Below are 11663 nucleotides of genomic sequence, written 5' to 3'. Positions count from 1 at the left end.
ATTCTCCTTATTATCCTCCAGCTTCCACCCTGTGAACTCTGTCCAGAGTGAGAGTTTGTTAACTGTAAAAAAATATTAAATGACATATTTTGATTTGTCAAATTATTAATATAAAATATAAATTTATATATAGAGTAAAAATAATAGAGAGAAACAGAAAATTGCAGAGAGGTAAATGAGAGAATTTAGAGATCAGAGTTTATTAATTTTGAAAAAAAAATTATTTTCTCTCAATTTTAATAAAAGAGTGTCATGTGACACATTTGATTATTAAATTAGATAGTAATATATGATACATAATATACATATATTTTAATTTCAATTTTAATATTTTATTTTTAATTTTAATGCAATTAAAAAATGTCATGTTGTACATTTTGATTGTCAAATTAATAATTAGTCATTGATATTGATAATGATATATAAAATAGATAGAATAGTTGAAGGAATAAGAAAAATAGAGAAAGAAAGAGGGAGGAGGGAGAATTTCTTAATTTTGAAGAGAAAGATTTGATTTCAATTGCAATGAGAAAGTGACATGTGGCACATTTTGGAGTGGATATTGTTGTTTGTTTGGAAACTTTTCATGAGCAATAAGATTGAGGGTGAGTGACATTGAGATTTTAGAAGTGTCAAATTGTGTGATTTTAAGTGGATGAAAATTGTATAATGGTTAAGGCAAAAATTGGGTATTGGTTGCAAAAGAAAAAAGTTTTGAAAAGGGTTGTTTTGGATGTTGCAGAAATGTGTTTTTAGTAAATTTTGGTTAAATTTTGGAGGGCCATAACTTGGCGTTTGAAATTTGAAAATTGATGAACTTTGATTTGAAATAAAATTGGAAACATCTATTTTAAGACCATCAAAGAATGGAAGGAAAATAATTTTTGGAGAAAAAGTTATGGGTGTTTAAAAATCGGTGGTTAAAACTAAATTATGCAGAATTCTGCAAAGTTAGTGGCCAAACGAAGATCTCCGCGTACGCATCATTGCAGTTTTGTGCGTACACATGAAATCCTCATACACACGATTGTACTGCTTTTTTAAAAATACTGATTTTGAACTATTAATTTTTTGCGGCGAGCTCGTAACTCCTTGTAACCTTCGTATGAACTCTGAAAATTATATTTTTAACCTTGATTATATTGGGAATGAGATTAATGAATTTAAATTGGGTTACTTCCCTATTAAACTTATAAAATAATTTTTTTAAAATATTGTGGGGATGGTGGTTCGTCCCTTTCACGGTGAGAACGGTAGCATAGTCCCCCTCACGAATTGAGGAGGTTGATTACTTTAATAAAGGACTGAGATTATGATGGGTTATATCCTCCGAAATTGGTTGAAATTGTGAATTTACAATAAATGTGATATTGCTTACTTGCCTGGAAAGGACAGTAATAAGGTCCCGCTTGTTTAGTATGATGTTATGTGAGAATGATTGTTTTGTCTCGTCCACGGTGAGAACGGTGGTTTTATTCCGTTCACGGCTCAAAAATAATTATTTCTGTGATAAATATGATTATATAGAATTGTGATTTTGTTTTTATCATAGTCTTGGTTATCACTATAGTTATGTTTGATTGTGAATAATCGATGAGAAGATATGCTATTGATGATCATGAGGAGAATTATGTTTATTATGAGAGAGATTAGATTTGATTCGAGGTTACGACCAAAATAAGATTTGATATGATAATTATGATGAGAAGTGAGATTATGATTGATGATGATTGATTATGTCATTAATGAAATTGATTATGATGGATGATTGATTTGCAAGGACGTGAATTTTGTTCCACTTGCATGATTATGATTTAAATTTGATTATTGGTTGGTAAGGACGTGGGTTTTGTCCCGCTTGCGTTGCAAGAATGTGGGTTTGTCTCGCTTGCGTGGTTGATAGGGGTATCGGCACTGGGCACGAATAGTAGTTTTGTCCCGCTTGTTCAAAGTTGCGATATGGATGTGGGGAAGGTGACAGGACACTCTCCCTCCTAGAACGTAACAGGACATTTTCCCTCCTGAGACCGGTTTGTGATAAATTCAGTATATATTTTCTCACATTTTCTCTGATTGCAATTTGACAGGGTACTCTCTCTCCCAAAACGTGACAGGACACTCTCCCTCCCAAGACCAGCTTGTGATAAGTCTAGGTGATGCTCCTAGTGAGAAGATGACAAAGCATTCTCCCTCCCAAGATGTGACAGGGCACTCTCCCTCCTCAAACCGGCTTGTGATAAGTCTAGGATGTTCCTCATGGGGTGCGCAAAAGAGAGATGATATTTGGGTTAGCTACCGGATGTATCAAGTCTGGCAATATAACCAACACGTGAGCTTACGGCCAATAGGACATGCATGCATCATGTGTATTTGTTTGCCATTGCTTGGGTGTGCATAATTATTTTGGTTTGTCTAGCTGATAATTCTGTTTAACTGCTAATTGTATTACTTGTTCTAAATATTCTTATTTGTCATTGTTTGGTATGATTTCTTGTGTGTGTGTTTGCATTTCTATTAAAAGAATAGAAATTGAAATTAATGATGATGGCTGTTGAAAATGAATAAGATTGGTGATAATTTAAAATACTCTTACCTTAGCAATTATACCCTGCATGGATTAATTAAGACTCTAGACTTGGATTCCTGCGAAATTGCAGATCAGGATTTCTTAAAGGATTCGCATTTTCTTATGTAGTTTTTATTCAGAACTGTTATCCTAATGGGAACCTTCGGGTTCTCACCCGTCGTGAATTTTTTGTTTTTTAGATGCAGGACGCAACACACTTTGTTTAGAGTGCGAAATTTCAGGTGATGACGAGAAGATAATTTTTTTGTGATATTTTGTTTTGACACTAGAGATGTCTCCACTTTTAAAACTTTGTTATATATGATTATATATTCCTCTTAAAGGTTTTTGTTTGGAGAAATAACATTTCTATTTTATATATTCCCCACTATTATAATATTTTAGCCGGCTTTTCTTCGCGAGTCGAGACTAGTAACTAATATGTATATACGTTATTATGAATCTTCACTTTAGACTCGTGATATATTCCATTTTTGTATATAATGTTATCGATTTAACACGTTCGTGTGTGTTTAACGGTTTTCGATGTTTAAATTTTTTTTACGGGTTTCTAGTTATAATATTATCATTTTATAACTATATATGTATTTTTTTCTAAGTGTCGTAATGCCTCATTATCATTGGTAGAGTGTTACATTTATAGTATTTTTTTTTTATAACTTTGGGCTCATGATATTATTTGTAGAGGCTGAGAGATGGATTGGTTATGTTCTTGGACATACTCCGAATTGTGTTTTTAAGCTGTTTAAGATATCTACATGATAAATATAACATAACTGTACATGAACATACTTTTAAAAATTTGAAACACTAGACTTAAAATATTAAGACAGATCACTTTAATATTAATTGTTAAGTGTAGACAAAATTTAAATAACAAAAAATAGAACTCACAAATATAATAAAGTAATAGATAGGATTTATCTTCCAATAATATTACAACCTTTTTTTAAAGGAGAGAGTTTAAAAAATTATCTAAATTTATATTTTTTTGAGTCCTATTTTTTCTTCTTTTCTTTGTTTTTCTTTCATTATATACACCAAAAAATATTTAATTTATAAATTATATATTTAATTATTTATAGTCAGAAAAAGAATAGACTAAACAATTTTTTAGCTACTAAATATATAATTAATAATAACATAATTTTCATTATTATTGCTCTTTCAGAAAACGAGACAACTTACATAATTAATTAATTTCTTTATATTAGGTTGTACTTGATTTATAAAATTATTGGTTATATAATTTGATGATTAATTTTTTGATGTATATAATATGATTGTTGAAATAATTGTATAAATACTTAAAGAGTTAAAAACTGAGTTTTATTTTTATAGGTTGAGAATATATAATATTTTAAAAGTTTTATTTAATTATTATATTATTTTTTAAATAATTATTTATAGTAAAAAATTAACAAATAATTTATAAAACTTAAATCTTAAAAAGAAAAATAAAAATAATTACTTTTAAATTTATTTATTTTTTTATGTTTAATTATTCGATCGGTCTTTCTAATTTTATCAAATTTTTAATTGAGCCTTTACGATTTAAAATTTTTCAGTCAATTCATGTATTAGATTTTTTTTTTAATTAGATCATTAGTAACTATTTTTATTTAAAAATATGAAATGTTATTCGAACATTTACTTTTGTATTTGACGTGAAATCAATTATAAGCTTTTAAACGGGGAAGAATTAATTGAAAGTTTGCTAAAATTACAAGAAAGATAGAATTGTTTAACGCCAATGTGTGTGCCAAACCAGCAACACACAAGGGTATTAATGTCATTTAAGTTAATTAAATTTAATTGTATTTTCTTTTTTCTATTCCGGTCACCGTTTTCTTTTTTCTTTCTTTGCTGTTCCATTTTCTATATTTGAGCGATTTCGAGAAGCGAGAGGATCAGAAAAAGGGAAAGCTTTGTCAATCGGAGTTCTAACTGTGAGTGATTCTCACTTCTATGTATCGCAGCTCTCATCAACATTTTTTTTTCCGTACCTTTATTTTGATTTTAATTTTAACCTTTTACATTTTCTCTTATTTGATTCTTTTTTATTTTTTATTTTTTAGTAGATTGCATCCTTACGAATTTCCTGAGCTAGATTCTGTCGGAATTTTGGTCGATAGTCTCATAACTAACATGGTCAATGTTAATAAATATATAAATAAATAATTGGGGACATCCTAATTATTCATATTGGAAAATTATAACAATGTTATTGATTTCAGTGACATAATATTTTCTCTTAGGTGATTATGTTTCTGAATAAAGAATGAGAAAAAATAAGGTTATGGGTTAGAATATACCAGAGCAATTGACCTAGACAATTGTCTTCTTAGAACCCCTAAGGTTGAAAATATATGTGACTAAGTGATTGTCATTGTTTTTTCTGCTTGTTAAGGTTGTATATGGAGCATTAGTTAAGACTTCGGCGTCTCTGTTAAGGTTGAATCTGACTGCTTGAATTACTGGTCTTATTTGACATTAGTACTGATGGAAATGCCTTTCGTTTTCTTTCCTCAGAAATTATAGTTGGAATTGGTCACATTATTGAATTCTGGTTGAGGAGTTGAAGGGTATTATAGGTAGGGGAGGATGGGTTGTAAGGGTTGCTGGGAGTGCCTTCTGAAGGTTCTGAACTTCTTTATGTCCCTTGCTGGTCTGGCCATGGTGGGCTATGGGATTTATCTGCTGGTTCAATACAATAACCGTCCGCATGACACTTTAATAGTTCCTACTGATCAGACTCTTGTTCAACTTGGCCGTCCAATGCTTGTAGCTGTGAATCTCTCCGACAGCATTTATGATGATTTGCCGAAGGCTTGGTATGGATGATGCTCTTTTCTATCAATTGAGAAATGTGTTGTGGGACTAGTTGTAGAGTAATGAGGAAATAATAATTCTTTTGTTATAAATTTTGCTGCTGCAATATTTTGCTGGTTTTTAATTTTTCATTTTTTTTACTTCTTTTTTAGTTTATGTATTTTAGAAAAAGGAAAATTCACTCCAACTTACTTTAGAGAAGATAATCCGTAAAATTGAATCAGAACTTTGTGCTAACCTCATAGGAGTTGAACCCATTCAATTTCTATTTGATCAAAGCTCAGTAAGAGCTGCAATGTGAAGTATTTGGGATGGCTACTAATAGATTTTAGTTATGTAACATATAAAACTGTAGAAGGGCTAGTCACGCTTCACTAATTTGGTGCAAATGATGCATTAGGTTCATTCTTATTGCCAGGGTTGAAGGAATCAAAGTTAATAATGGACTTGGCTTATTAACTGTGTAGATTTCTATGCAAAAAAAATCTACATGTAAACGGTCTCTCTGTAGACATGATACATGACAGAGCACAATGGCGTCGTTTGATTCATGTAGCCGACCTCACTTAGTGGGACAAGGCTTGGTTGTTGTTGTTGTTTTTGTTGTTGTTAGATTTCTATGCAAAATGTGAATTTGAAGTTCTTTTATTCCTTCAATTTGAAAGACAACTAGAGAAAAATACCAGATGTAGTCTTGTGTGCTTCATGAATTTGGTCTGCATTCACCACAATGATTGAGTTATTGCCACATTTACGTTGCTACTTCTATTTGAGGAAGTTGACAAAGCTCAAGCTTCTGTCATTGAACTTTCTTTCACTGCTTGTGTTCATGCATGCAGGTTTTTATATGCTTTCATTGGTGTTGGGGCGATTCTGTTTGTCATTTCTTGTTTTGGATGTGTCGCATCTATGACACGGAGTGTGTGCTGCCTGAGCTGTGTATCCTTATAGATTGTCTTTTGTTGTAGGCAAGATATTCAATTGGCTCCTAAATTTTCCACTAGCATACAAAAGCATGAGATGAATAATCTCTTCCACATTCTCTTTCTGTTTTAATTATAACTATTTAATATATTTATCTCAAAGGAATGACTATTTCCTTAACCCAGCAAAGTATGCATTTTTGGTGATACTATTGATCTTGCTAGAGCTGGCTTTTGCAGCCGTTATATTTTTCGACAAAGGCTGGAAAAAGGTTATTTCTTTCAATGTTTAATTGGGGTGTGAAATTGATGTTATATTCAGCAAATTACAGATTATATTTCTTTCAGGAAATTCCACAAGATGAAACGGGATATTTTGATATGGTATACGGATTTCTAAGAGAGAACTGGGATATTGTGAGGTGGGTTGCTCTTGGAATTGTTGTATTCGAGGTAAGCAAGAACTGATATGATTGGAATTCAAAAGAAAGCAATGTTGTTTTGTGGCCATGTGTCCTGTGCATATACTCATGGAAAATAGGTGCACCCACTAGGATGAACAATCACCTCTAGAAAGGATGTTTCGAAGTAATACCATCTTATTTTTGGGCATGACCTTTTTTTTTAATCAAGAAAGTAAATTGGTTATTTTATTGATAAGGTGGATGTGATGTGCCTTGTTATGTTTCTGGAATTGCAGGCCCTTCTTTTCTTGTTAGCACTTATTGTTAGGGCCTCAAACAAGCAAGTAGATTATGATAGTGATGAAGAGTACATTAATCCAAGGCACCAGGCCCGTCAACCTTTGCTCAATAACAAACCAGCTAGCCCAGTAACAGGTGTACCAGTTGCCGGCACACTTGATCAGCGCCCAAGCAGAAATGATGCATGGAGTACACGGATGAGGGAAAAGGTGCAATCTTTTTTTCTCTGCAGTTTACTTTGTCCATTCTTCTTGTTTGTGATTCTGTTTTCTTTTTTCATCCGTGTAACTGTTAACTGTGTCAGGCTGGCAACAAGCTAAGTTTGGCTGACGAGCTCAAGGCTTGTTTTTTCTAGCTTACCAAGCTAAGCTCATGCCTTGGATTGAGACTAAAATTAAACTCATAATAAATGGCCCATTCTTTATCTTTCACAAGTTTGGTTCATTAGTCTGCAACCTAATTAGATATAACATTGAGTAATTAGAATATAATTTAACCTATTTTATTGAGTAAAAACTCATCCTTTTTTTAATTTCCTTTTAAATCCTTTAGTATCTGGGACTGTGTTTTTGATTGCTGCTTGAAGGTGGGACTTCCCAGCAATAAAGTTGATACCTTGTGATTTGGAAATCACGGGTTTAAATCATGCAAAAAACCTCTCCATTTATGGAGGTCAAAGTGTCAAACAATGTATGCTTACCCTTCTCAGTCCCCACCAGGTGGGGGAACCTTGTGCGTTGAGTTAGCCTTACCAGTTGATTGCCGATTGATGAACATGGTTAATTACAGCCGATTTTGTCTTGGCGAGAGTTAGAGTAATGAATTGGTGATATAGAGTTTGAACTTGGCTCATTGAGCATGAATACTTGTTAGATTAGACCAAACTAAGGTCATTTCAACAAGATGACTTTGAGCTTAGGTTTCAGCACTCAAATTGTCAGCAAACCGAACACCTACCCAAATTCATCCTTGCTCATCTCATTGATCATTTGTGCTATTACACTGTGGTAAAGGTCTCTTGAACCATGGAAGGTTCATACTTTGTTTTGGTTTTTGTTTGTTTTTTTCCTCAATAACAAGTATAATTGCCTATAAACTCCTTTGAAAGATGCTTAGGCAAATTAGCAAACTTACCTCCTTGATTTTGCTTTTAAAAGTTCAGTGATATTTTATTGCCTGAAAGCTTTTAGCAAATAGGTACAATGGTACATTTTCATAAATGGCTTTTTATCTAACAATGGCACAATCCTTGCAGAATCATTACTTATTATTACTATTATTATTATAATGAAAAAAATGATTACGGTATTGTATGCGGCTGTCTGACACTAATCATGCTCCTCATGCAGTATGGTTTGGATACATCTGAATTTACATACAATCCATCAGAGTCGCACAGGTTCCAGCAACCAAATCCGCAACCAACTGAAGAAAGGAGCCGTTGCACCATCATGTGATATATGTATCCCTCCAAAGCTTTGCCAGGTTGACTTCGAATGATTGTTTGGCAATGACTTGAGATTAGAAGGTTGTCTCACGAAAAGGGGAAAAAAAAAAGTCAAATCGTTTTGTGTGTCTCAAGTTTGTACACAAGTTCCACTTCACATGATCCCCATCTCCACTTTTTTTCTGTTACAATGACAACAACGTCTTCAGTTTGTTGTGTGTATGTGTGTAACATTCTGGGTGAGACATTAGTATTGTTATGATGTTGCTTATGTTTATGTCCATAGTTTAACCCAGCGAATGAAATCAGTGTTTATGAGGTTGATATTATTCTCTTGTAAAAGTTGAAACCAATGCTTTTTATGTAATGATTCTGAAGTGTTCCTGTGTTTGTCACCGAGTTAGTAATGTGAAGAGAAATTGGTGCAAGAAGTTGTGGATATAATTTTGGAAGTGTTTTCAAACACTCAGTATAGACTATGCTGCATGTAGGATGGCAATCAGGGAAGTCCGTCACGTCCTACCTAGTGAGGCGGTCCAGCTCACGGTGGGTTGGCGGGTCAAACTTACCAAAACTCTTTTTTTTTTTATAAACTATTAAATATTAAACAATATATGTAATTTTATAACCATTTCAATAAATTTATAATTTTTAAATTTACAAATATAAAAATTTTTATAATTATAAATATGTAATAAACATAATCATAAAATAAGTTTTTTGAAATAAAATAATAAAATTAACATTGTCCAAACTTCAAAGCAAAACAATGTCTAAAATATATAATTAAACATCTTTAAGTTTATATTAATCAAACATAAAATATAATTTAACATATAACTTAAAACATCTTTAATTATCACTTTTATTCTCTTGTAGATCAATATAATAGAAATTTGTAAAAAAAGACTAAACAAAAAGACGCCTGATCCGCCGGAAAAACTCACCGTGTCCTGCCGAAGCCTGCTAAAGTTCATAGATTAGGTGGTACGAATTAGACGAGTTTTTTAAGTTTAGAAGTTTTAAATTTTCAGCCTAATCTGTCTTTTTTGACGGATTATGCGGGCCAGTCTGGATGATTAGGTGGTGTCTGTTTATGTGCAAACTTGTTTCTGTTTGAAGGTTGCAAAAGTTTTGCAGCACACATAAATGTATTACAAAAGAGTTCAATAATTTCTCAAACTTGAAAGTGTTGACGTAAAAATGTGTAGACTTTGTTGAAAATATAAATTTTGCTCTTTTTCATTTATTTTGTTATTTTGCTGGATTAACATTTGAGCAAGTGTCCTATAAAAAAAAAAGAACATTTGAGGAAGTATTTTTAACTTTTAATCTGGTCATCCTATTGGCAAAAATGCAAGCTGCTGCCTTCAATTCATGATACATTTATGCCAAAATTACATTGGCATATAACATTTTCGAGTGAAAGTAAAAATCGGTCTCTGAATTTCTTTTATCAAACATTTAGGTTTCTAGCTAAACGTCATATCCAATGACATCTCAAGGATTATTTTCGTTGGACGAATAGTTTTTATATTAGTTTTTTTCTAATATTTAAAACATTCTATTTTTATTTCAAATATTTTTTGTCTTATTTTAATTTTTGGTTAAAATACAAAAATTTCTTCTAAAAGTACCCTATATTTTTTATGGTACCTAAAAGAAAATCATAACAAAAGAAAGAATATTTTTTTTTAAAAAAATTAATTTTGACTAAGGATTAAAATGGGATAAAATATGATATTTAAGATAAAAATAAAATATTTCAAATATTAAGAACAAAATTATAACTTTGGTTCAAATGTTAGAAACTAAAGCAATATTTTATCCTTTCTTTTGTTAATCACTAATGAAGCTATTATACATGGAATGTAAAATAGGACAACTTGGTATCTCTTCGAAAATATTATTATTATTATTATTATTATTATTATTATTATTATTATTATTATTATTATTAATGAAACAACGTTTTAGAAGGATCATTAAGACGGAATAAATTGTGTTATAAAATAACTATTATAAAGGAAGCTCACTATTCCTGACTCAAATTTAATTTTGTTTGGACAATTAAACTCGACTCAGTATTTTCTTATTACAAATCCCATATCTTTTAAGTAAAAAGTCTCTAAACGAACAATGTAGCTCTTGTTTTTAGAAGAGCGAATTCAAAGCACCTAATGACATATTGTTCCATTCTATATATGTTGTGGATAATTCTATGGTAAAATAGTTTTGTGAGCCAAGAGAATAAAAAAAAATATTGATATGGCCTTATAATTCATCCTTAATGCTATAATTTGACAGTATACATTATAGATTAGTTATCAATAATGGACATAAAAAAAATATTATAACGTTCTGATATGTTATTATTCTCCATTAATACGAATTATTCAAGAGTATAACTATCGATGCTTCATTCCAAGATATAAAAAGGAGGTAAAATATTTATTTGATTCATTATTCTGCAAAACCTATTACTCACTTACTAACTTGAGCGCCGGAGTACCTTTTGCAGGTACCTATCTTTTGTTCTTTCAATGCTGATGTATACCTTATCCTGACGGAAAGCTTACAAGTATTTACCGGCGGACGAGCTATACATTGGTCAACTTCCACAAGAACAATTGACTCCCATCGTGGGGCCTCGAGATAAAAACCCTTCTTTCTATAGGTTCTAAAACTCCCATACCTGCTCATGGCTGACCTGCCTCTCCCCACACCATCTGAGCTTCTTCGAATAGTAACGGAGTTACAACAGGCTAATCAGCGCATGACGGAAGAAAATAAACGAATGGTGAATCAAATAGCCGAGCTAACCAATACTCAGATTGAAAATAATAACAATGAGCAGCCAGAAGATCGATGAAGAACATTCCGATCCAACACACATTTCGAAAACTCAACAACCAGAGGAAAACCAGCAAAATGATGATGATGATGATGAATTGGTCCATTCACGGCCGATGTTATGAGTTTCAAACTGCCTAGGAACTTCACCTTACCACTCACATTGACTCCCTACGATGGCATAGGAGACCCGAAAAAACACATCAAGAAATTCCAATCTTTGGTGATCGTAAACAGTGCTTCTGATCCTATTCTATGTCATTGTTTTCCTACTTTTTTAGACGGTTCTGCACTTGATTGGTTTTTATCTTCGCCTA

At 31.9% G+C, this 11663-nt stretch overlaps 1 protein-coding gene across 2 annotated transcripts; it reads left to right on the top strand.

The window, feature by feature from the left end:
• Positions 1-4335: 4335 nt before the first annotated feature.
• Positions 4336-8883, top strand: LOC112801231 (tobamovirus multiplication protein 2A). Of its 2 annotated transcripts, none has more exons than XM_025843857.3 (7): positions 4336-4536; positions 5120-5421; positions 6259-6358; positions 6534-6614; positions 6691-6795; positions 7043-7255; positions 8396-8883. In XM_025843857.3, exons 2-7 carry the CDS (start codon positions 5192-5194, stop codon positions 8501-8503), a joined length of 837 nt encoding a protein of 278 aa, XP_025699642.1. In that variant the 5' UTR covers positions 4336-4536; positions 5120-5191; the 3' UTR covers positions 8504-8883. The 2 variants fall into 2 exon arrangements, with proteins under 2 accessions (XP_025699642.1, XP_072052912.1); XM_072196811.1 differs by having other exon boundaries at positions 4424-4536; positions 4998-5421.
• Positions 8884-11663: the final 2780 nt, after the last annotated feature.

The sequence above is a fragment of the Arachis hypogaea genome, chromosome 1 (genome assembly GCF_003086295.3).
Source record: "Arachis hypogaea cultivar Tifrunner chromosome 1, arahy.Tifrunner.gnm2.J5K5, whole genome shotgun sequence".
Classification (NCBI taxonomy): domain Eukaryota; kingdom Viridiplantae; phylum Streptophyta; class Magnoliopsida; order Fabales; family Fabaceae; genus Arachis; species Arachis hypogaea.
This window is presented reverse-complemented; position numbering and strand designations above follow the sequence as displayed.